Source organism: Anomalospiza imberbis, chromosome 3 (assembly GCF_031753505.1).
Source record: "Anomalospiza imberbis isolate Cuckoo-Finch-1a 21T00152 chromosome 3, ASM3175350v1, whole genome shotgun sequence".
NCBI lineage: Eukaryota > Metazoa > Chordata > Aves > Passeriformes > Viduidae > Anomalospiza > Anomalospiza imberbis.
This window is the reverse complement of record NC_089683.1, coordinates 5,676,655-5,703,090: the sequence shown is the minus strand read 5'-3', so window position 1 is coordinate 5,703,090 and position 26,436 is coordinate 5,676,655. Positions and strand designations below refer to the sequence as shown.

Below are 26,436 nucleotides of genomic sequence, written 5' to 3'. Positions count from 1 at the left end.
GTTTCAGCTTCAAATTTCAAGTTGATAGTATTCAATGGTGATGTAGGTGTCAGATTGCTTTCTACATCGGGTGCTTGTTCAATATTTTCCCCACCCCTTGACATCATAATAAGAGCCTGAAATGTTTTAAAAATAGTTTCTGTGGTTATTGCAGTATGACTTATATGACCCTTTCATTTTAGTTTGAACATTTTCTGCTCTTTGCAATTGCAACATAGAGCAGCACTAGGTGAAAGATTTAAAAGGACTAACATGATGTTCTTTGGGTCTCTTAAGCAAAGTTCATGTAAAAGTCCTCTTTAATTTGTTAATAGCTTTTTTTCTCTGATGTACTGTGTGGCACCAGTGATGTGTATCCTCAGAAAAAAAAATTGGTCAATTTTATAAAGGTTTATTTTCATACTTTATGCACTGTAGGTCTGTTGTGTGTTTTTGATTTAGTAACAATTTATATGTTTTTCTGTTGCAGAGCACTGCAGCCTGTGGGATGGAGGCTCAAAGTGATGCCATCCAGCCCAGCCACATCAGAGAGGCCATTCGACGCTACGGCCACAAGATTGGCCCCCTTTCCCCATTCACAGTACGTAATAACAGAGTTATAAAAAGTTATATTTATAATCTTAAAGAACTCTGATTTTCAAGTGGTCAAATGAAGAAGCTTTGGAATTGTTGAGAGCAATTTGTGGTGACTGTAATTTTCTTTATAAAAGTGGCATAATTCTCTTGGGAAATAAAACTTAGTAATTTCTGTCTCTTTTTGGAAAGACAAAAAAAAAGGGTTTTTTTTTCCTTTCAAATATTATTTTCTTTCAATTACAAATTATGCTTTTTTGTTAGTGCTTGAATTTTCTGTTTTTCCAAAGTTTAGGTTTACAGTTATTTTAAATTATATGTATTCCAATATGGTGAAGAGCACTTTATATTCTAAAATTAGTTTGGTGTCAGATACTGCTCCTATTGGATGTTGAACTCTCAAGTGACACATTTACGGTTGGGGAAAGAAGAGAATGGGTTTTTTTAGACAACTTTGAACCTCCACTGAAATGTAATAGAACTGATCTTGTGGTAAAATACTGATGGGTTCTGAAGTTTTGCCATTTTTATTCTATGCAAATTGCAAATCCATTGTTCAGAACAGCCAAATGAATTCTTTGTTTAATTTTCTCAGTTGATGAAAATGTGAAAACAAGTCCATCTCCAGTATCATAAATTGGGGTAATTTTCTTCTCATCTACTGTTCTTTGTGGCATTTATCCTGCTTACCTCAGAATATCTGCATTTATAAAATAATAAATGTCAAATAAATCATTATAGGGAAAAACAAACAAAATCCACCAAACAGAACCTCAGCTCCTAAAAATCAGGAAGAAATTGTCCAATTTCTGAGAGATTTTAGGAAAGGAAATTTATTCTGAATTTGGATTAATTCATTTATGTAAAAGCAATGCAGAAGTATATGAAAGCTATGAGTATGAAGGAAGTAGTGGGACTTCAGAAGCAAGGAACAAGAGACAAGAAGAGAAAATGAATAGGTGCAGTTATAATTTTCCTAGTGCCAAAAATAATCAGTACTTTTATAGATGGCAGTGAAAAATTGATTTATGAATGATAGTCAATACATAATTGCAATTAATTGTCTTTATGTAACTTCACCTTTCTCTTTTGTCACTCAAAAATGCTAGATTAATATCATTTAAAGTGTTGGATAGAATTTCCAGTCCAAAACAGAAAAATGTCTTTAGCAGAAGTTTGCTATGTAGTAGTAGTTGTGAAGAATGTGGCAATAGCTTCTGAAAGCAGAGAATGTATTTATTTTAAAAAAAGTAAAGAGCTCACATAAACAGCTGCAGAAAGGTGAATCTTCCCTCCCTGACCCTCACTAAAAGTGCTTTGGTAAATGATTAACCAAAGTTCAAATTTTTTCTTCAACCACAAGGTATAATAAAATACCCTGGTTTGGGTTGGGGTTTTTTTATGTCCTCCACTCTTGTGAACTTCCCAAACAGTGCAACTGAGCAATTTAATTTGTTAACATTGCCTACAGTCAACGTGGTTGATGAGAGGAGCAGATCTTGTTCTCTCTGAACAGGCCAAGAATAAGAGGGAATCTTGGGTCAGCTTCTGGATGCCTACAGATGTTGTAGAGCTGTAACACGATTCTGCTTTTAATGAGAAGGCTCAGGAAAAGTATTTTGAGAGGTACTGCAGAGTCTGCATTTAGGACCTTTCCCCTCTGAGTGCCCTCACTGGAGTTTTGGGGAGAGATTTGACAAGGACAATTGTCCATGTGGCAACCAGAAACTCTGGGTCTTAATTTGGCACAAATGTGGACGGAGCACTGAGTATCCTCTTCTATCTGCATTGATGCAGATTTCCACAACAAATACAATTTAATGATGGCCAGATCTGGTGCTGTGTGTGCAACCAAACCTGAAGAAATTAATTAGCAGAACTGATGCAGATTTTTATGTAATCAGGCATGGCCATTTCCTTAGATCTCAGCAGCAGGACCTGTGTGACAGAGCCCATGTAGGCAGTGCAAAACCTTGGTAAAATATTAGAAGTCTGAGCTGCTCTCTGCAGTTTCTGAGGGGGAAATTGTATCAGAAAGATCTAAACCCTGCCTTAACTCTTTGAATCAATTAGAAGTGATATTTTTATGGATCAGGGTAATAACCAACAGACTGGCAGTTGTCAAGGAGCTGCCGCATTCAGAAAGTTTATATCGGTACCCAAACCACCAGAGGATGGTTTCTAACAGGAAAAATGAAATTTAACAGTTGTGTTGTCCTACATAAGGATGGATGATGTGGAAAGAGAGCTGCCAATCGCTTCCCAGCAGTTCTTATGGAAAGCCACTTTTTAAAAAAGACAGTAGAGGAGTGAAAAAGCTTCATGCTTTTTCAAGCTACTGAATAGCTCAGCCCCAAACATATAATTTAGATTTAATTTCTGTAAGAAGAAAATATAGAAGAATGTTTTTTTTTTAAAAAAGTACATATACTTGTGTTTTCTTAAGATAATAATTATGTATTTGTAGAGCACAAACAGTGATATTTTTTCCACATCTTTCCCTGTTTTGTTGTTTCATCATGATTGTCACTCCCTTCCAACTGATTTGGTGATAAGTGTTCCTAAGGAGTTGGTTTTGGAAGAAAAGTTAAGCTATACAATTTATTCTTTAGCAGCATTTGATGAATGTTGGTTTGGATGGAAACAACACTTTGAAAGTTTTATAATCATATGGTAAATGAGAACTAACATTAAACCAGTGAAAATGATCCGTTTGCATTTATTTTGACCTTAATAGTTATGTCAGAATGACTAACATAATTAGAGCATTTAGGCTTTGTCTCCAAGTGCAAGCCACAATGGAAAGCAGCAAGTGTACGCTGGATTCTTCTGCATTGTATCATGTCTAAGGTAGTTTAGACATATGTTTTATCTAAATATTTTCTATAAACAGTATTGGGTGGTGCTCTGTGTTACCTACTTTAAAGCATGATCTAGACTTCCAAAAATCAGAGAAATATTAAACAATAGAACCATGTAATTTTGCAAGACAGAAATGGGAAGTATGGAACTCTCCATCATATGGGATAATGCAATTCCATGTGCTGGACCTGTGTGTATTTCTATGCACATTTAAGTTAAGGAAATGCATATTGAAATAATGTCCAGTCTCGACTAGGCCTGTAGGAATCATCCTAATAGTCTTCCAAATAATAGTATTTATTATGCCAAGGTGTTCACAAAAATATTAGGTGGATATTTCTTACCATGAACACAAGCATAATGACTCTAGAGAAATTGTTTTAAGCTATTTGATTTGATTATATTTCAGACATTTGGGGTAGCAAAAAAATAATTCTTTAAAGAGTATTTATTCTATGAACAATACAAAGTACTTACCTGGAGTCTTGATAGGAGCAGCTGTAAGTGGTGCATGAACAGTCTGTAAGTGCTGTACTTGTGACCATGAGAACAGTTCTAGCAAAGGGAACAGCTCTAGCAAAAAGGACAGCTGAGGTCCTTTGCTCTGAAATGAAAAGCAAAGTGGTCAGCTACAGTAGTGGAAGACCACAGGCAAAAAGAACAAGAAAATGTTTCCGAAGCAGATTCTTTGTCTTTAGTTTATGCCAACTCTGGAATGAAGTGCTTCAGATGTTTAGTTAAGAGAAACTGAGTTCACAAATGTAAATTGTAATCCTGCACAGGCTCATGGCAGACAGTGGCCATTATTCAGCAGCTTGTACATGTGTAAATGGGGTGTATTAAATTAACAGGGGTATAACCAACATTTCCTTGGGTATTTATGTTTTGGGGAGAACATTCCTTCAACCTCCCAGGCATTTCAGTATGAAAAGTCTTGCTAGTCTAAACCTTCTCTTGTTAAATATTTCAGTCTCATAAAATTGCCTATGCAGCATAAAACAATGAGTATTTACAAACCTGTATTTATAATATTGCTTGTGACATTCCCTGCATGAACATGTTACAGCAGAGAATGTGATTTGGCAGAGACTTGAATTATTTGGGCCTTACAGAGCCCTGCCTATACTCTTAGGGGTTCTTAAATAATAAATGCAGGTATCCCATGTGGACTTCAGTAGGGTACATGTACATGGTAATCATAGTTTCACAATCAAATTATACATTTAGTCAAGGTCTTTTACTTATGATGTTTTTAAAGTGCTTTTTATTGATCCTGATTGAGCTCAGCTTTTATGCAAATGCTTTAATCAATTTCTGGAGTGAAAAACAAAGAGGTTCGTCACGGATCTTTAATAATTTCAATATAATAAAGATGGTTTTGACTCTATTAATTTCCCCTAAAATCTAAATCTGTGGAATAGTAGCTGATGACCTGGCAAAGCTGAGCTTATGAGAGACTAAACCAGCAGATTCAGGGGGTAGAAAGAAGAGAGGGAAGCATTTAAAATACAAAGGATAATGTGGCAATATGATATTTGTGGAAAAGGACATTTTGGAAAGCAAGTTTGGTTTAGGTGCCTTAAACTTCAAGAAAAATTCAGCTTCACATTCACCGAGTCACAGAATGGGTCAGTTGGAAGGGACCACTGGAGGTCTTCTGGTCCAAGCTTCCTGCTCAAGCAGGGTCCCCCAGATCTCAGGGCATAGGCTCATGTCTATGAGGCTTTTGAGTATCTCCAGTGAAGGAGGCTCCACAACCTGGAATTGTCACCCAGAGGACTTGGTCCTCAACTTAGTCCTCTTAACTGAAAGAAACTTCTTTGTGCATATTTCACATCAAAGTAGTAGTGAGAAGAAGTTCTGGAATATAATCTTCAATAATTTCTTCAATAGACACAATGTGGATACAGTACAGCTGAATTTTTCTAAAGCACTTGAATGATAAAAAGTTTTGAATGCTGTTTCCAAAAGAAATTAGTTACATGGAAACCAAATAAAAAAATCTCTGATACTTAGGGTCCTTTAAAATATAGACTGCCCATATTGATATTCTGAATCAATTGATACTGATTTTGAAGAAGTCAGGATTTCATTCTTAATCACTTCTCAAAAATGAAATGTATGTATTTATGTCAAAAGGCATTTGAAAACTTTCCCTTCTGTTACACATTCAGTTTCTGATATAGAAAGAGTCACATTGACATTTTCATTCTTTCTTCTCATTTTGAAAGAAAAAAAAAGGACATTTTGTTTCATTAAACAGTTACATATTTATGATGTCTTTGTCTATACTTCAAGCTGTTGTCTGCAGTTATTTGTAATTCTACAATGTTAACACTTTGTGTTTGAAAAAGATGAGTTATTATTCTATAAAACCAGTAGGAAGTCAAATCTCAGTTTGGAAATCTTGTTCCCTTCTCTCCCAACCCCCATCCCAAGGTTCCTCCTTTCAGATTTATGAAAGAAAACATTTCTTTCTGTAAAAGGTTTTTGTATGCCAGCATCTGGAAGTGTTTATTTCAGTGGCGTGTAATCTATCTGTGGATTTAGTTAGCACCAGACCCCCTTTTGTGTACTCCTGACTTAAAATTTTTATAAATGATCTTGTTGAATTTGTGCCAGTGTGCACATGGTTTGGCTGATTGCTGCATATATCCTTTACCTGCCAGTCACCTTTGATTTATATTCCTTCCCTTCTGCTTTTGCCTCCAAAAATGGTGCCACTGAACTGTCCTCTAAATCATCTTACTGGATAAATTGCTCCAAGATGAGATGGCACAGTTTTGGCTGACTCCTCAACAGAAGGCATTCCTATAATCCATCCTCGCCTGCTCTCTGTAGGGCCATTCAAAAAAGAGAAGGAACAGGGGAAATGGGGCTCCCTCTTTGATTCCAGCACTATTTCTTCCAGTGCTGTTCAGAAATGTAAAATGGGGCATTTGATTTATATGGCTCTTAATGCTATCTGAAGACCCATAAACTGATTGAATCACATCTCCTCTCCTGAACTGAACTTCTCCATTAGATAAATTTAATCCTGATAATATGTTTAATAGAGTTTTCTCCCAGAAAGATTAAAATGTTAAAGAATAGCATATTCAAGAATATATTAAAGCATTTCATTTGAAATAGATTATATAATATATATGACAGTTCTTTCCATTATAAAAATCCCTGTTGGTTTCCTTAAGCTAAACAGCTAATACTCCTTCAGAATAACAACAGTTCTGTAAGCTTTACTTAATGACATTACTAATTTGGAGAGTTTTATGAAGTTTCTTGGAGAAAAGCAGGTGGCTTGGCAGTAATTTTAAAGGTTCCCAATTTGTGGTAGCAGTTTCAGGGGGTTTCATGTTTCTAAAGAGGGAGACCAAGCTGCATAATGCTTAAGAGTGTCTGACACAATGATGTATCATTCTGGAGTAAGTTTCCAGAAGTTCATTGGTCATTAAATGTGCTGCTTGACTTTATATTGCAGTTTCCCAGCTGTCCCTACTGGGGGTAGTCTTAACGCTCCAACAGAATTTATTAATGGGGGCACAAGCTCGCAGTACTGATGAGGCAGTAAGTTGCCCAGATGATTTTATTGAACAGGAGCATAGATTTTTAGATAAGACAAAAATGTCATTGAAGTAGATTTGAAAAGAACTGACTCCCTTTCTGCAGAGCACTAGGAAAGTATTTACAAACGCTCTGGATAGTATTTGATATCCTGTGGGGATATTTAAAATTCTTGGATAGCACATACATCAGTGTCCTACTACACAACACAGTACATGAATTGTTGCAAGCAGCACGTGAGGCTTTCAGGCAGCATGGATGTGGTTCTGTTGAGGCAGGAGACACTGGCATGGAGTGACTCTGCTGATGCAGTTTGTACAACCACACAGAGGGTTGTGCTCCATTGTGTCACCGCCTGTTTAAACCTGTTATGCTGGAAGTGCTGAACAAAACCTGCGCTTTGCAAATAAAGAACATAGGAGCTCATACTTTAGCATTTTTCATATGCAATGATTAAAAAATCTGATTTGTCAGATTAATTTGCTAGGTCTGTTAGTGAGAAGATAAGTGAACTATAAGGTTTGCAGTCACCTGAATCTCTCATATAAACCACAGCAACTCCTAGTCTTGTAAATCTTATATAATTATTTTTTTCTAACTGTATGGCCAGATTCAAATACATACGAGAGGAATTTCAAGAACAGTTGTACTGATGTAAAAGGATCTGAGGGTAAGAATATGTTACTTTCTAAAAGTGTATGTTCTTATGTGCCTCCTGAGAGGCTTAAAAAACCTTAGTATGGATGAGAATCTGACTTCTGGTACTTTGCTCAAGGCAATCTAACATGTAATACATAAATATGTATTTCAAGGGTAGGGTGAGAACTACAATTCTAGAGCAGAGATTGGGACAAAAGGTAACTTAATTTAGTGCTTCAAGATATTACACAAAAATAAATATTTCCTTCTTCTATAATTTGCATTAATTTTTGTAAAGGCAGAGGCATTGCCCATGAAGCAGGTACATTCTGGTACAAAAGATAATAAATATAAACTTGGTTGTTGAAAAATCCTAAGAACAAAATGGGAGAATCTCAAAAGTGAAGTGTATCTTTTTTACTTGTCTTTACACAGAATTACAATGCAGCTTCTTGCAGGATTCATGTTTTTGTGATTTTGTTATATCATGGACAATATCGCGTACTTATACCATTATATAATACAAGATCAGTTGCAGTTGTATTTCATACCATTCTTTCAGATTTCCCTTGAACATGAGCATTCATTCACCTTTTTTTTCTTTAAAGATTTGAAAGTGCTTTGTGAACTGGAGCTGCTTGTAGTTGTCAGTTCACTCTCAGTGCTGCTCTGAGCCAGCTCAGACTGAGATGCAGCAGCTGTGATTCAGCAGCAGGGCTGCCCAGCTCTATAGCACAGGATGTGAGCTGTCTGGATGTAACATTATGAGAACTTTAGGATCATGTAATAAGGCTGTTTGACTTGGAATTAACCTACAAATGGAGAAAAATTGCACGAAACGTAATTTCTCGTGAGCAGGATCTTCATTGTATGTGCTGCTCGTACAACTAATGCTTGACAGATGTGTCCTGTTGTATTGAGCTTGGACACAAGGACAGGCTGGATGAAGCTTGGAGCAAACTGGTCTAGTGGCTGGTAGCCCTGCCTGTGGAGATGGAACCAGGTGATCTTAAAGGTCCCTTCTAACCCAAACCATTCTGGGATTCTGAGATTCCATGACTCTTACCCATGGACATCTCTGGCATCCCTGACTTGTCACTTTGCAAATAAAGAATGTAAAACCTCTAGAATAGCAGAGTAAATCTGGAAAGGGGCAGATAATAATATGGGAACACCAAAACCAAGTGGAGATTTTTAAAATAACTTTTATCATCTGTTATTTTCCATTTTAGTTACCTACTCTTGTTCCTTAAGTCCTATAATAATACTCAAACTCAAGTACTTGGCACAGGGAAAGACAAAAGATTCCTGAATAAAAGCTGGGATTTTGTGCTTCATTTCACTCCATTTATCATGTCCTACTCAGTGAGGTGTCACTTCTCATTTAAATCTTTGATACCACTAACAGCAAAAAAAGTTACTGAATCTGCAGCAGTATAAATGATGTTTGATTGCCTCTCATTTGTGTCCCCTGTCCTCTGCATGCCCTGAGGCAAAGGTGCTCATTCTCCCCTCATCCCTCTGATACATCTCCAGGCATCAGAAGGCAACACTGTGATTTGGTTGCTAGAAAATCTCTTAAGCATTAAAGTTATCCTTTTCTCTAAACCAAACCCATTTCAGGGAGCCTGGCTGCCCACTTCATACTGCTTGGACGTATTTCTCTAGGAAAATCAAGTGAAAACACCAGGCTTTAGGCAACCAAACACATTTTATTAATTTTATTTTGGGGTTTTTGTGTTCCCTCCCTGAAGTTTTGTATTATTCCAGTTTTCTGACTTTACCTTCAGGGTTGTGTAAACCTCAATTCAGCAAAGCAGTCCTCTGCTTAATTTTTAAACTATACCTACAGTCTAAAAAAGCATGAGCTAAATTGAGGCCTTTGGTGCTATTAGTTATATAAGTTTTGATTCATCTATGATTTCAGTTTTGGTTTTTTGGAATTTTTTGTGGGGTTTTTTTTTTTGTTTTGTTTTATTTTGTTTTTTAATTTATTGCACATAGGAGAAAAGGAGATACTTGTAGAACATAAAATTGAATGAAATTAAAATCAGATTCTTTTTCACCTTGTAATATTTGCTCACTGGAAAGTTTTGGAAAATACTTAAAGACTTTAAACTTAAATAAGATACAGCAGTTGTCAATATTTTGGAGTTAGCTGAGCTAAGAAAAAAAATCACAAAATGAAGGAAAATTCTAGAAAGGGATATCAGACTTCAGAAAATGAAAACAGTTAAACAAGTACCAGTCGTTTTTTTAGTGCTATTTGCTGCTGTACTTATATTTGTGACTGTGGTTTCCAGTATAGGATTAAGCTTCAGCCAGAGCTTTCTGGTACATCTCTTCTCTCTGCTGTTCTACAGTGACAAAATTTCACAATCAAGATGGTTTTCTTGCTTTTAAACCAAACCTCTTCCTCCATGTCCCACTGGATCTCAGTTTCCTTCACACCAATTAAATTCTTTAGCTGCTTATTGGTAGAAGTTGCACCCTTTCCTTCATGACAGTCTCAGGAGAGGGGATATGAGAAAGGATTTTTCCTTGATAAGACACTTTTCTGTCTCTGGGGGTATTTATGTGCACATGAATGAAAATATAAGATACTGGGCTTTCCTAAGACCCTGAGCTTTTCTGCAAAGCCCTGAGAACATGTATGAAATAAGTGGTTTCCTTCAGGCTTCAATTGCAGAATGACTGTGGAATCTGGAGTACACCTGAGTGATTAAAACCATCCAGTTCTGTTTTACTAATTTGGAATGAATTCCACAGCCAGGACCTGCCTAAGAATTACACGTCTCTAATTTCACATAATTTAAATTCCAATAATGCTAGGAGAAAAATAAGAATAAGTATCAGTAAGAAATAATAAGGGAAAACCCCGATAAAAATAAGAAGAAAAATCACGTAATAAATATTTGCACAGGGTTCCTAACACTGGCCGGTGGGGAAAAGGTTGGTATCCAACCTGGAGGAGTTGTACTAATGCAATATTCCAGACTGTGTACTGGCACAGGTCAGTCTTGAAATGTGTTGATGTGCTGACAGGATTGTCATTTTTGATGGCAAAGAATTGGGACAACAGGAAAAAAATAAGACTCTCCAGAGATCCACATGTGTTAGTTTTACTGCAGAAGGTGCTAAAACTGCTGGAAGCAAGCAGTCTCTGTGCAGAATTATTGCAATGCAAACGGCCTGGAAGTGAGAAACAGTAATTTCATGAGGTAATTTTGTCAGTGGTGAAGGGTTTGGAGTTTGGGTATTTTTTTTCCTTGCAAGAAGGACAGGTTATTAATATTTACCATCAAGAAAACTCTAGTTCTAATTGGTGTTTAGATATGATGCTTAAATTACCCTCAGAAGATATAGTGGAGGTTTGGAGAGTGGATTAAGTGCTTCTGAGAAAAAGCATTCAGCTGTTTCTGCATCTGTTAACAAGAAAGTTAAAACAATCTCACCATTGTGCATAGGGTTTTTTTTTTTTTTTTTTTAAAGGAGCAGATGGTATAGAAGGAAGGTATATGCTTGTTGCCACGTTAGGAAACTTGGGATTTTATATCCCATGGGGTAGATGAAGCCCATCTTTGTCCATAATTTATTACAGTCACAGGTGATTAAAATAGTTAACTAGGTTAATAGTTAACTAGGTACAAAAGAGAGAAATTAAATAGCTCAACAAATAGATAAAAAGCTACTAATTACGGCTCTTTAGAATATGTTGAAAGCCATTCCTGTGATCAAGAAAGACTAATTTTAAGACAATTTTATAGCCAGTTCTAAATCATCAGAAATAATGAGACATTTTGAATGCTTAACCTGAAATACTTAAAAGAATACTGGGTTTTATTGTCATTTTTTAAAGGTGCGTCATACCATTTCTTTAAAATGGGATTTTTTTCCTGGAGTCTCAACTTCCATAATAGAAGTAAACTGTCATTTAACTTTAAAAAGGGGGGAAAACAAACTTATTAGTAATGCTTTTCAGTGTAAGAACATGAATCAAGATCCAGGATTCCTCTGTATTTCTGTGTGATTCATCTTACGAATGCAGAACAGAAGTTAATCATGGCTCAATAGATTTTGCAATATAGACACATGACAAATTATAAGATTTGATAAGCTAAACAGAAGAGTGAAAGGAGATAGTGTTGTTAAGCTGGTGAGGAAGTGGTCTCAGTATATAAATTATCCAGTCAGTAAGAGATTTTTTCCTGTACGAGTCACAGCACAGAAGAGATTTAAGAATGAAGTGACAGTGGGTGATGATGTTCATCTGCTGTTTGATTTTTCCTACCAAAAAGATGCAGGAGATGTGCTGGTGTGAATGTTTGGTGTGTGCACAGCAATGAGTGGCAAGTGAGGTGATCCAGGTTGGAATCTGACATTTGATGGGAGATGTGCTGATGCACAGGAGGAGGATGTGTCATGAGGGGAAATGGAAAGCAGCTTCTGACGCATGTGGCTGAGAGGAAAATCAAAGTGATGGGTGGGAGAAATGAGCCTATGACTTGGTACAAAGAAGAAGATGTTGTTTTTTGAAGCTAGATTCCTCAGTGTTTCTGTGACTTCTGCAGATTGGAATCTGGATGGAGGGTAAGAAAGGCTGTTACGTGCCACTAGGATTGTTATCAGGAAAGAAAAATACAAGATGCAGCTGCAAATCCTGAAGTGAACAGAGTATCCAGTCTCAGAGCTAAAACCCGTGTTATACCCCTTGATGATGGTGGGGTACACGGGGTTATTGATGAACAGAAATGGAGGATTTGGACTAGGTGGGAGATGAGGAGTTCCAGTTTATCCAGACTCAGCCTGAGCTGGCAGCTTGACATGAGTGCTCTCAGAGGGACATAAAAATCTAACTAGTCCAACTAGTCCTGAGTTATTTGGCCTAGAACCTTTATCAGTTGTACTTTAGGGTAAGGAACACCTACAGCCGTGTCTGTGAGCAAAGGTTACAATGCAGAGTATTATTTGCTTCCCCTAATTTATTACATACTTCCCAATTCATCAAAGAACAATTTCCTTTTAGCTTGCTGAAGCAAACCCTTATATTTCTTATTTTTTTTCATGGAAAGAGTTCATTCCCAGCTTCATAAAGTTTATTTTCAAGAAATTATGGGTTAAAAATTTCTAATAATGTCTTTTTCCAAAAAAAAGTAATATTTTACGTTAAAGTGATGTGGCACCATTCAGCTGCCTGAAGTCAGCAGCAAATGTTTGGCTTTAGTACGTACTGACATAAATCCCAAGAACAGCCCTGGCAAGTTCTGCCTGTCACCATTATAACTGAGGCTGCCTTTGTAACACCAATGTAAAGGCAATAAAGGGGGACCTTACCCCTCTCTAAAATTACCTGAAAGGAGGTTGTGGCCAGCTGGGGGTTGGGCTCTTCTCCCAGGTAACCAGAGACAGGACAAAAGGAAATGGCCTCAAAGATAACCAGGGGAGGTTGAGGTTGAACACTGGAAAAATTCTTTTGCTGAAGAGGTGGTCAGACATTGGAGCAGGCTGCCCAGGGCAGTGGTGGAATCACCATCCCTGGAAGTGTTGAATAAATGTGTGGATGTGGCACTTGGGGACATGGTTCAGTGGTGAGTGCTGGGTTAATGGTTGGACACGATGATCTCACAGGTCTTTTCCAGCCTAAATAATTCCAAGATTGTATGAATGAGGCTTTGCTTGTTGCTCTGAGAAATCCCCTATGCTGCTGTATTTTATGATATAGGCAGAGTGGCTGGAGCTCTGCTTTCATAGTGAGTGTTGCAGGTTTGGAAAATTTACATTGCAAACTCTTCAACTTTCCATTTCTCCAAAAGTAGTTTACTCAGAGTCTAGTTTCCTTGTCAAATATTTTTGGAGTGAAGTTAATTGAGGATTGTAAAATAATGAAGAGGACAAGGTAGTGACAAAGAGTTACTGAGTTACCATTTGATAAATGAAGTGTAAGCAAGTTCTTTTCGTTCCAGAGGAGCCAGATGTTAAGTATTTCATCTGTAAATTAAGCAAATGGGCAACGTTTACAGTCTCTGGGGCTGTATCTTGCAAAGTAGGGATTTTGAAAGAGTGTCCTGGAGTCTTGAGGAATCACTTGAATGAAATGAGGCCAATCCAGTCCTGTAGCTGAAGGGGCTGAGGCAGTCCTCGGGCAGTCCTTGGGTGGGCAGGAAGGAGAGCAGGAACTAGAAGAGTTTTCTGCTGTACTGGGGCAAGCACAGCTGAAATGTGTGCTCGTGTTTTAGTCAGAACCTCAACAATTGGGTGAAATACTAGAAAATACCAACACAGAGACAGGAGTGCATCAAACTGAAGAATGTATTATGTAGCCAGTCATTAAGGGCCCATAAAAAAGAAAAATGCCATGTCTTAGGGTTTTTCAGTCCTTGCATGCAAACCTATATGGATATTTGGGGTGGGATTCCTCTGGATAGATACAAATATTTGTATCTGAGCACAGTGACAAGCACCTGTGAGCACAAGTAGACAGGGTGCCCAGAGAAACTGTGGCTGTCCCATCCCTGGAAGTGTTCAAGGCCAGGTTGAATGGGGCTTGGAGCAACTTGGGATAGAGGAAGGTGTCCCTGCCAGTGGCAGATGTTGGAATGAGATGGTTTTTAAGGTCCCTTCCAATGCAAACCACTCCATGATTCTCTGATTTCCTTTATAGTCAATTGAAAGGAACAAGCATTTCTGGGCTGTAATTTATCTCTTCCTAAGGTAGCTGTTTGAGAGGGGTCAAATGGACCATGCTGTGGAAGTGCCTTTTCCTCTGCCTTGACAGGATGTGTATGAGGAGTCCTTCTAGTGCAGCTTGACATTTAAGCAAGATAAATTCAAACTAGAAATAAGGCATATATATTTATAACAACATAACTAAGTGCTGAAATAACTTAGCCAATGATTGTGACAGATTATCCATGACTGGAAAATTTAAAATCAAGAGGAGATGTTTCTGTAAAAGCCATGCTTAAGTTCAACCACAGCTATTGGTTCTGGAGAGCCAATTCAAGAAAATTGTGTGGGCTGTATTATGAGCACAGTGAGGTTAGATGGTCCTTTCCATCCCCAAGAGCTATGAATCATCCTTTGCTGGTACTTTGGTAAACTGTAAATGTGAAAATCCACTTTGAAGGAAGGTCAGCAGCTTATTCGGTTTGAATTCCTGATGTTCACATTAATAGTTTCAAAGGAAATAAGTCAAAATTCGCCTTCCTAAACATAGCAATTTCACTTCATAGTTTCAATTTTCAATATCTTTTCATTAGTTTTGTGTTACACAACACAGTCGGATCTTTTTTTCTAAAAGGAAAAATAAACATCCCAACAATGTAACATAAGGTTTTGGAAAGTAGATATTGATTTTGTAATTTCTGACATTTGCTTTTAGAAATAAAGATTTGGTAATTATTTATTAAAACAGGTAGATTAGAAAGAAAAAGGCACAATTGCTTTTAAAAGCTAATGGAATAAACTTTTTTTAGAACCCTCCAAGAGTTTGGTCATTATTTCTGTATGTGGCATCTCTATACATTCTTATAAATATTCATATTACTCCTATATTATGAATAAAATGGGCTAAATACACCACCTTAATTAGAGTAGTGGAAACAACAAGTTATTTCCATTCTTTGAATGTCTTTGGCAAATTTCCATTTTGTCAACATAATTAAGATATATTAATATTAATCTGGTAAGTACTGTAAATTTACATAGTGGAAAAATAAAATAAAATGGACCATGAGAACATTTTTCAATATCAGTTTCAATTTTAATACTTTATATTCTTGTGAAAAGTTATAAAAATGTGTTATTAGTTTATTACCCCATTAAGAAAACAATGCAGCAACAGATGCTTGTTACCCTGATTTTCTCAGTCTGTTTATGGGGATGTTTTATCAAAATGGGTCTTTTAAAAGTTATAAAGATGTAATATTCTTCTAAATTAGGTCATAAATGCCTAATGTGGAAAACTAATACATTTTATTATTTTTCAAGTATGGGTTTATGTATATTAAAATATGCAGCTGTGAGGAAGTCTGGAGTGTGTATAACAGAAACATATTGCATTACAAGATGTTAGTGTCTCTCTGAGTATGTACACTCTTTATGCACATGCCCACACGAGTTTTTGGCACATGGAAGAGACTACATTAACATTCTGGCTCAGTATTATTTTCTAATATACATTATTATTTTATTAATAGATGTAAATGCTGAATATACTGAGTACATACACGCATTTTTACTGTGATAAAAATCCAAATCCTGACAGCAGCCACATACACAAACTGAGGAGGTGGATCTAAAGTTCAGGTATGAACAACATTCAGTTCCAACATCAGCAACTGTGTGCTGTGTTTCTGCACAAATGGTAGGAATTTCTGTACAAGAAGCAGTAACAAGATAATGTCATTGTTTAAACCTTATTTTGTTTTCATGCTAATCATGCTGGAATGGATTCGTAGTAGCAAAGGAAGAGGAGAAATTCAAGCACCTGCTTTTTGAAGGCAGCATAGTGACCATGGCTGCTTTAGGGAATCACAGAATCCCAGAATGGTTGAGGTTGGAGTGAGCACAGTGGATCATCTACTCCAAACTCCCTGATCAAGCAGAACTACCCAGAGCACACAGCATGGGATTGTGTCCAGAGGGCTCTGGAATATCCCCAGTGAGGAGACTCCACAGCCTCTCTGGACAATCTGTTCAGTGCTCAGTCACTGCACAGTATAGAAGTTCTTCCTCATGTCCAGGTGGAACTCACTGGGATCAATTCCTGCCCGTACCTCTGGTGCCCTTGCTGGCCCCTGGAGCAGAGCCTGGGCCCTGCTCTGACCCTCCCTGCACACAGGGACACCCAGGGCTGAGGGCCCCTCTCAGCTGTGTCTCCTCTGGAGGCTGAACAGCCCCAGCTCCCTCAGCCTTTCCTGCTAAGGGAGATGCTCCAGTCCTTTCATCATCTTTGTCACTCTCCACTGGACCCACTCCAGGAGCTCCATGTCTCTCTTGTCCTGAGTAGCCCAGAAATGGTACAACCAGAAGGATTTTTCCAACCTAAATGATTTTGTGATTCTGTGATTTACAAAATTTCCCATAATTTGATGTGGATAGACCACTTGTCAAAGATGTTGCTGAACCTCAGACTCCATGTCTCCATTGATGGAAGCCTTTAATGGTCACAAAAATGTACATAAAGTGTAGCCCAAATGTGTGGCAATGATGGGAATGAGACCTCTTTCACACACACACATACCCCTTCCCAAATAATTTACCTATATAGGAAATTCTATCTATGGTATTATTTTGGTATATAAGGGAGACAGGATTGCATAGTTTTTTTATATTTTATTCTAATTGTTGTGGCATTGTCTAACCATTTGTCTGAGTGGACACATCCCTCAGCAACCTGCTCAGGTGGGATTAGAAAATTTCTAGAAGGGCCTTCCAGCCCCAATGATTCTGAGATTCACAGTGCTGTTGGGTGCCTATTTAGGGATTTGTAAATTCAGGTTTTCTGTCTTCTCACCATTCCCTGGATTCAAGACCTGCATTCCAAAGGTTTTATAGATGTCCCCATTATAGTCAAAATCATGCTGTGGCATATTTGTCTGCCTTCTAACCACGTTAGGAATTGCACATGAAGCCTGCATGCCATGTAGTTTTAATTAATCTAATTGGTCCCAGTAGCTGTACTGCCAGCCACCAAAGTGTTGATAGGACTTCTCCGGAAGCTCAGCCAGTCTGTCATCATCTGGTCACAAAATGTACTAAAGATGATCCTCCCCTTCCAGAACTGCAGATTTTTATAAGCCTGAAATTCGAACCAATGTGCTAGAGGCTAAATTTGCTGTCATATTCTACTTTTCAAGTTACTGGAGTGTCCTGGATGTCATTCATGTTTATGAAGTAGATTCTATAGAGGCAGCCCAAAATTTACCTTGATTTCAATACCAGGGATCCATGGGTAGCAAGGAGTTTAGCTGGCCCTTCTGCAGGAGTTTGTGCTTCAGAAAAGGTCAGTCAGAAAGTAGCCTTTACAAAACTAAAAGCTGAAGACGTGTTTTTCTGAGAGGGTTTAATAGGAAAACAAGCCTTTACAAAACTAAAAGCTGGAGACGTGTTTTTCTGAGAGGGTTTCATACGAAGTTGTTGTTCCTGGTGGCAAGATAGGCCTGTTTTTGCCCTAAAACCCGATAACGTATCTTATGGACTGTGCCTTGTTGAGGCGCTTTCTTAATTTAGCACCGACTCAAAGTGTTCATAACAAAGTGGAGCAAGCCCTGGTAAACAGTTATTTTATGGCTTCAAGGTTATTTTTTGAGATACGATTTCCGGGATTAAATATTTCAGGACCAATTTGGTTATCTGCTTGTCTCTTCTTTCTAAGCCAAACTAAAAGGCTTTAACACTTAGTTGTGCACTCCTCTGGGCAAAGTGTTCGTTAATGAAATATATCCTGTGTGTCTGCCCTTCCCAGAAAAATGGATTAAAAAAATTAAAGATTATAATAATGACTCATTTATTACTATTACTGTCACTATTGCAATATTATTATTGATTCTGTCTGAATATTGTTTTTCTCTGCTGCAAAGCCAGGTTAATTTTGTCCCTTTACACTCTACTAATGCCAGTGCTAGGATTGACAGAAGAGAATGCTGAAAATGGGACTTTAAGGTGTGTTGTTTATCTTGCAAAGGCACAAGACACATCCCCAGGTGGTGCAGAGATGAGTGTCCCAAACTGGACCAGGCTGCAGGGCCACCCAGTTGCTGTCACCCAGCAGGAACCCAGGTGGCTGTGGCTGTACCAGATGTCTCCTGGTATAGGAAGGCATCTCATGCTGCAGCTCATTTAAATCTTACATGTGTCTATAAATACAACAATATTTGGGGATTGGTGAGTATTGTGGGATGCACTTGCAGAGGATGCAGTCCAGTGCCTCAACTTGAATATACTGTGGTGGTGGGGTCTAAGCAAGTCACAAGAATGGTTCTCTGAATCCTCATTATCGCCTCAGATTTTATAAATGTTGTGATTTTGCCATCCTACACATGAATGAAAGGTGTTTGCTTTTCTGAATTGTTCACTTTCCAGTTTGTTAGGAGTTTGAATTAACAGTTCATACTCTGGGACCTGAATTCCTCCTGTTTGTAAATATAGATCAGTGCAGTCTCGTTTCCATACGAGGAGCTCCTGTCTTTAAGGTGCAGCAAGCTGGAAGGGCTGTTTCCAAAGTCTAGAATTACAGAGCAATGTAATGGTTTGGGTTTAAGGGACCTTAAAGACCATTTCATTCCAAACCTCTGCAATGGCAGGGACACCTTCCCCTATCCCAGATTGCTCCTAGCCCCATCCAACCTGGCCTTGGACACTTACAGGGATGGTGCAGCCACAGCTTCCCTGGGCAACCTGGGCAGCCTCAGCACCCTCACAGGGCAGGATTTCTCTCTCATGTCTAAACTAAACCTGCCCTCTGACACTCATTGAAAAAACAGGAACTACAATTCCAGGCATTTCCATTAACAGTCTGATTTGCTGACAACTGGCTTGATATTTAAAGGAAAACAGTAATAATGTATCATTTGAGGAAAGTGTTCATGATTAGCCACTCTTTTTTTTTTCAGCAAGCTCGACTTCATAGGGTTAACAGGGTTCAAATAACATCTATAACCAAATAAATTGGGGAGTTTCATGTGGTTAAAATAAAGAAGTTCAGATTTTCCAGAAAAAGGAGTTTGGATTTCATCTTGCCAAATGCAGGCATGTAGGAGAGGGTACTTTAAGATCTGCATATCCTTTCTAAACAAGATGTTTCTCAGCACTGACTGTAAGTGGAGGGGGGTGACTTAGCTCAGACTGAGAGATGTCTATGGTCAAAACTGAAAAAAGTTAATTTACATCAATGCACATTAAATAAGTGAAAAATATTTTGGAATCTTAATTTTATTTGATATAAAAGGTGATGTTAGAGAGTACTGTAAGGTGTTAGTGATAGGATGGTTAGATACAGTACAGGTTTTGTTTTATGAAGCCTAAAATACTTATAATGCAAGTCATTTTTATATTTAAAATACTATTTTCTGATTTTTTGTTTCATATCTCAGTGATTGTAAGTAATTTGAAAAGTGAGTTTGGTATCCGTTCTGGCTCTGCATTTCCTTACCAATTTTATAATCCTATTTTGTTAATTACATTAATATATTTTCTTTCTTTCAATTGCAGTTATGGGAGCTCTCACTTATAAAAATTAGTAAAAATACTTTTAGGTAAAAGTAGATTTTTTTCTGTTGGGCTTTTCCAACTCATGTTAGTAGTAACTGCTGAAAGCTCTACACAGACAGAATATTTTGTTTCTAAGTATTTTGTATGGATTCTTTTTAATTCTTTAAATATAATATTATTAGATCCTAGGTGTTTAAACAAGTTATGTGTCAAGAATTAGACAATAATAGATAAAAATTAGTTAGTATGTTTTATAGGAATTTAATTCAGTGTAATGGATTGACAGATATTTACTTGCATGGCAACTACCCAAATATAGAAAAATGTGGTATTTGAAAATCCATGGTACTCTTGGTGATTTCTCTCATTTGTTGTCATGTTTGTTCAAATCACACCCCAAGGCCTTTAGTTACAACCTGAAGCCTCACTGAGCTAAGCAGAGTATGAATGCAGCTCTCATCTGAGGTGTGTGACGTGGGTTAAAAGGAGAAATATTTGGTTGGAGATGCCAAGGACGGTGATGGAGAGGGAGGCTCAGGCAGAAGAGAGGAGTGAGCAGTCTGAAGACAGGTGTAAGCACTATTGATACACATCCCTAGCTAAAACCAGCACAGAAACTACCTAAAAATAGATAAGCAGAAGAAGACTGAATTATTGTAGACCCCAGGGAAAAAAAATTGAAGAAGCAAGTTTTTTAAAGGGAAATCCTAAAGTGATGACAAGAAGTGGATGGTGAATGGGGGAGAGGAGACAGTCACAGCTGCTGAAGGAGGCTGGGGTCTAAGGATGCATAGTCACAGAATGGTTTTGTGGTTGAAGGAACCTTTAAAGGTTATCTAGTCCAAACTTCTGCAATGAGCAGGGACACTTTCCCCCATATCAGGTTGCTCTGAGCCCTTTCACTCCTGACCCTGGGTGTTTACAGGGATGGATCATCCACCATGTTTCTGGACAACCTGTGACATTGTTTTATTACCTTCATTGTGAAAAACTTCTGCCTTATATCTGTATCTAACTTCTGCCTTATATCTAATCTAAATCAACCCTCTTTTGATTTAAAAAAAAAATGGATAAGTTTGTTTTGTCCTGTCACAACAGGCTCTCATAGTTTGTTCCATATATAACTGACCATATCCAAAGCTGCTGAATACTGTGAGTAAAACTTACTAAATACGCAGGCAAACTTTTGGGTTTTATACACATAAGTATGACATGGTGTAGTAGCTTTAAGACAATCCAGAGCGTTTCCAAGGGATTATTGCACATCTCAGGTATTTCAACTCATCCAGCCTTTTGGCTTCATGCCTTAAAATGCTACCAGAGACATGTTATAATTGTCCAGAAATGCCCTGCCTGTTGCGAATTACAGCTTAAACCAAAATATTCAGTACATTACGCATATACTCAAAATAGATTATTTAACCAGGTTATGTGATGTGCATGTTTAAAAAGAAAAAAAAATCTAAATATGGAGTTCAATATGCTCTTCCACAAGCCAGAGAGAGAATTTGCCACTCATCCAGAATAGCTCCAAAAAGTACTTGGTAGCTTGCAATATTATTTGGTTCTGTGTTTAGTGATCTTATTATCATGATCTTTGACTTTTCTCTCTTTTCCCTTCTTTTTGGAATTGATAATTCAGCACAGTGTTGCATCCCAGAAGTACCTCTTATGCTTTGAGACACTCAAATATGGGATGTGAATATCACAGTGAAGTGTAAAGAATGTCACTCATAGCATTTGAGACTGAACAGAAAAAAACAGAAGAATAAATAATGACTAAAAGTCTACCTTCATCACTGTGATTTTTCTCTAAATTATGCTTCCCAGAAAGAGATTTTCCTGTAACAGAACTCTATCTGATCTAAATATTCATGTGTTAAACTTTCTCAGTGATAGGATTAAATAATTAATACAAAAAGGCAAAGGGTCTGGAACATCTCTTATGAGGAGAGAAGGAGCTGAGCCTGATTGGTCTGGAGAAGAAAAGACTTAGAGGGATCTCAGCAATACATATAAATATCTCCAAGGAGGGTGTCAGAGGGTGGTGCCAGACTCTTTTCAGTGGTGCCCAGTAACAGGATGGGGAGCAATAGCCATGAAGTGAAACACAAGAAGTTTAGCTTCCAACCTGAGGCAGAACTTCTTTCCACTGAGGGTGGCAGAGTACTGGGACAGCTGCCCAGGGAGATTGTGGACTACCCCTTTGGAAACATTCCAAACACACCTGGATGAGTTCCTGTGTTACTGCTCCAGGTGACCCTGCCTTGGCAGGGGTGTTGGGCTGGATAATCTCCAGAGGTTCCTTCCATCCCTAAAAACTCTGTGATTCTGTGAAATGTCATTATCTATTTTTTTTTCCTGTCTTCTCTTACATGAGAGATGAAACAATAGATCCCTGTTTACCTTCTCTTTAACTTTTAGTGCTATTCCCTCTAGACTCTGCCATGCCGGGCTCTTCTCTGTCTCATCCTGATGAACAGCTCTCTTAGCCCAATGTTTTTGTTGTTCCTGTCCTTATCAGCCCTGTGATAGTTTGCTCTGAATCAAGCAGAGCATTCTCCACTAGACAGGCCAAAGGAGTAGCCAGCAGCTGGGCACACCTTCTGTTGTTTCTTTTTCTTCAGCTGCCTTGTTTTTGTCAGGAAAAATTGTAAGCAAAAAGCAAATTACAGTGTTTTCTGATATGAATTGTAATATTATGTCTTCTGCCTTGTAGGCAGTTTAGCCCAAGCTGGCTGGCTGCCCATCCTGAGGCACAAGGACACTGCTTTCCTGGGAGGCTGTGTCAGATAAAGCCCTTAGCTTTTCTGGAAGTGAAGGCTATTTTTTCCCCATCATTAGTGAAACAAGACCTTATCAGCATAGAAACACAGCCTGAATGGCAACACAAAGATACCTGTTTTGCCTCACATTTGACTCCTGCACCAAAACATATTTCTAGTATGGCTATTAAAATAAAAGCTTTAAAAGTAGAAAGTCTGCTGGCTGGCACTGTGATTATTAGCTACTCAATTAGGACACTTGTCCAGCTATCTGGGCTGAGGTTTTTCAGAGGAGCTGATTGCATAAAGCTATGGCTATGCCAGGAGATGAACTGTGTTTATGCTGTCTGATACTCAAGCTAACAAACATGGCATTACCCATGCTCATATTATTCCATTTTCTTATTCTCCAAAATAGGAGGGCCATCTCCAGGCTGCCTTTTGAGAATGGCTTCTGGACTCCAAATACCTCTGAACTGTGTCCTGGCATTGGGAAATGGTAGTTGCACTCCTGGGGCTAGTAAAGTGGTTTAAGTGTAAAGGGTTTTTTTGAGGGTCCAGGAATATTCCCTGAGACTGAACTTGAGGTCAAGTCTTAATATGTTGGCTGTTCTAAAGCTGAAGTCTTAAACCCTGACCCTCAGAGAAGCCACAGACATGGTTTCATGGGGTTACCACGTGCTGTTTGAGCTATGAAAAAGGTACCTTGGCCTCAGTGGCTTTATGGGGTCAATTCTATTCTATAAATAAGTCATTGTTAACTACTGAAATATAGAAATTCCAGTTGTCTTGAAGAACTGACATGTCAGATCCTCTTCAACAGCATTCAGTATCTAATGCATCTTGTTGTACAGAATCACAGAATTGTTGATGTTGGAAGAAGCTTTAAGATCATCAAATCCAACTGTCTACCTACCAGCATGACCATTTTCAACATTAAACCATGTCCTCACAAGCCATAGCCACACATTGTTTGAAGGCTTCCGGGGATGGTAACTGCATCACTTCCCTGAGCAGCCCGTTCCACAGCCCTTTCTGTGAAGAGTTGTTTCCTAGTATCTAAACTTCTTCTGGCACAATTTGAGTCCATTTCCACGTGATGCTTATTGATAATAGTAGTTACTGCACACTGCAGACATCAGGGCTGCTTAACTCAGGGTTGTCTGAACTGCAGATGTTGATGACACTTTTTTTTTCCATTTTGCTTTCCTGTAAGAACACCTTTTGTCTTCTTTAATTTCATCAAAGGCCAGGTTGATGGGGCCCTGAGCAACCTCATCTAGTGGAAGGTGTCTCTGTCCATGGCAGAGGATGGAAATAGATGACATTTAAGGTCCCTCCCAACCCAAACCATTCTGTGATTCCATGAGTGGGAGGATTGATGGCAAGCCATGCTTTGAGATCCTCTGATCAAACACTGTGTGGCTGCAATGGATGTTCTTGTGTGCCCCAGTCCGCTCTCTGTATTTGTTATATGTTCCTGATGACCAGAGGCCTGCCCCAAAGCTCCTGGTGGCTTTTGGTCCAGGCACTGGATATCTCTTGTGTGGACTGGTAATGTTTTCACACAGTCCTTCTGCAGTCTGGGTACCTACAGTGAAGTCACAGCACTTGCTGTTTGACATCAAAGCCTGTCCCTGTGAGAATGAGCATAATGAGGAAATAATGACCTCATTGTATGTGTACACGAGGAAAAGAGAAGGCAAGTTATGAAGCAGAACCGCTTTCATTTATGCAGCAATGTTTTAATAACCAGCATTTTTGGGGAAAGGGCTGGAAAAATAGTAAAAAAGATAAATGGACTTATGTTTCAAAGTTGAGATTTTTTTAACAAGTACAGAAGTTCATTTTGACATATTAAAATAGAAAAATACCCTTGATTTTTAGTCAGGATCCTGAGAGAGCTATCAGGATTCCCAATCGATGCTTATCATGATATTTTCTTTTTTCTTTTCCCCCCAGTCCTTCCATGGTGCTACTAATATGAGCCTCCTAGCTGCACACTTGGAGCAGCCCAGTGTGATAGCTTTACCACAAAGGGCTTCTGTGTATTCCAGGAGTCAGGATATAGCACTCTTCTAACAGAAAATGCCCTGTAATGAAGGTGAAGCTCAGACATTATTTATTCCAAATACAGGATCTTTCCATCTGCGAGTTTATAGAGGCTGAGAAATTGTTGAATTTGGAGATTTGCAAATAGAAATTACAAGCTCGACTCTGAAAATATTCCCTCCTGGAAAACAAGTCCTATTCCCTCTTTTGAGCATTATCCTCATGCAGCATTAGATTGGTAGAGAAGGAATTTTGAAGGTGGACAGTTTTGCTCATAAAGACACGGCACCGTCCGCTCCTGGAACGAAGCAGCTGATCCTGAGCTCGGGTATGTGGAGAGAACAGACTGTCACTTGTGTAGAATTAGGTGGAATATTTTTTGTGTATTTCTTCACTAGGTCCACTTTATAGGCTGCATCAGGTTAAAGTTAGAGCTGTGCAAATTTTGAGAAGCCTACATCCAAATTAAGGCTGGCTCACTTCCAGAAATGGCTGGAGCTGGCAAATTTAAATCATTTTCAAGTTGGAGCTGGGTTTTTTCTAGGTTTTATGTCATCACTTATGAGTTAAAACTGAGGAAAAACCTGGCTTGTGACCGATTTAACCTCTTTTTGCCTCCTGCCTTGGTCTAGAGTATTTTTTCTGTATGTGTGACTTGTTTGTTGAGAACTAACCACTGATGGGATTATACAGTGTGTCAAGTCTCTGGAATTGCCCTTCTAATAAAGCAGAGGATTTTTAAAGCTTTTATTTTAAACCTTTACAGAGCATCAGTTGCTGACATATCTAGTGGTTCTTAAAAGATTTTCTTAAAAATAAATTATTTTTCCACTTGATATTTTTATGCAATTCAGATATTGAATCACAATTTTGAAATCAACTGGCATTAGCAACACATGTCACTTCTGCTTCAGTAATGAATTAAAAGTTTATTAGCATGGAGTTTTTCTGAATTATTTGTGTGGCAGGGGGATAATTTATATACATGAGTTTACAGGTGAGATCACTCTTAAGCCCTAAATCAGTGCGTAACTTTGTCTCTGCCCATGACAGAGTGACTGGAATGAGATGATCTTTAAGGTCCCTTCCAACCCAAACCATTCTGTGATTTATGTATGTGGATGGTTATGAATGTGGATGGTTATTCTGAAGCAATCTGAGAAGCTCTGGAGAAGGTGCCATGATCATATCATGGGAATCTGAGGAAACAGTTTATTTCAGTAAAAAACAGGTGCCTGGTTAGAACTTGACCTTTTGAAGAGCTGTCCAAACATTTACTCACTCTCACAACACCCTCGTGAAGTAGAGGATAAATATTATCTCAATTTTATGGACAAGAAGGTGAGCACCAAGAGAGTCTGGATTAAAACTTAGGAATTTGTGGCATGCAGTTGCCTGCTTAATCCATTAGACCATGGTGTTTGGTTTGTCAGTAGTTCTCTGCTTTATAAACTGGACAAAACCTTTAAAATACCAGCTAGTTTAGATAGGCAGGATTTCACTTCTCCTTGCATAAAAAAGAGATGAAGCCATGTCACATCATCATAGCCAGACATGGGGATTTTTTTCCATATTTTTCCATGTTTGTCTGAAAGTGCTCTTGAATGTGGTAGTGTACTCATAAAACCTTCTGGAGGAAGAGCAGCTCAGAAAAAAAACAGAAGGATGGTATTTCCCTGTTAAATTAAGCTGATCCTCTCTTTAGCCTGAATTTACCAAAGCACATTGTTAGGGAAGCAATGCTGTACCTGTAATTATCTTGGTGAATGGT

At 38.2% G+C, this 26,436-nt stretch overlaps 1 protein-coding gene across 9 annotated transcripts in view; it reads left to right on the top strand.

The window, feature by feature from the left end:
- SUPT3H (SPT3 homolog, SAGA and STAGA complex component) overlaps positions 1-26,436 on the top strand; it is a 253,953-nt gene that overhangs the window by 203,901 nt on the left and 23,616 nt on the right. For 8 of the 9 annotated variants that reach the window (XM_068183257.1, XM_068183251.1, XM_068183255.1 and 5 more), the window contains one exon: positions 470-580. In XM_068183257.1, the coding sequence (XP_068039358.1) occupies positions 470-580 (111 nt within the window). Of the gene's footprint in view, positions 1-469; positions 581-6,913; positions 6,956-26,436 lie in introns of those variants that run through there. The other variant, XM_068183256.1, reaches the window with a different exon arrangement.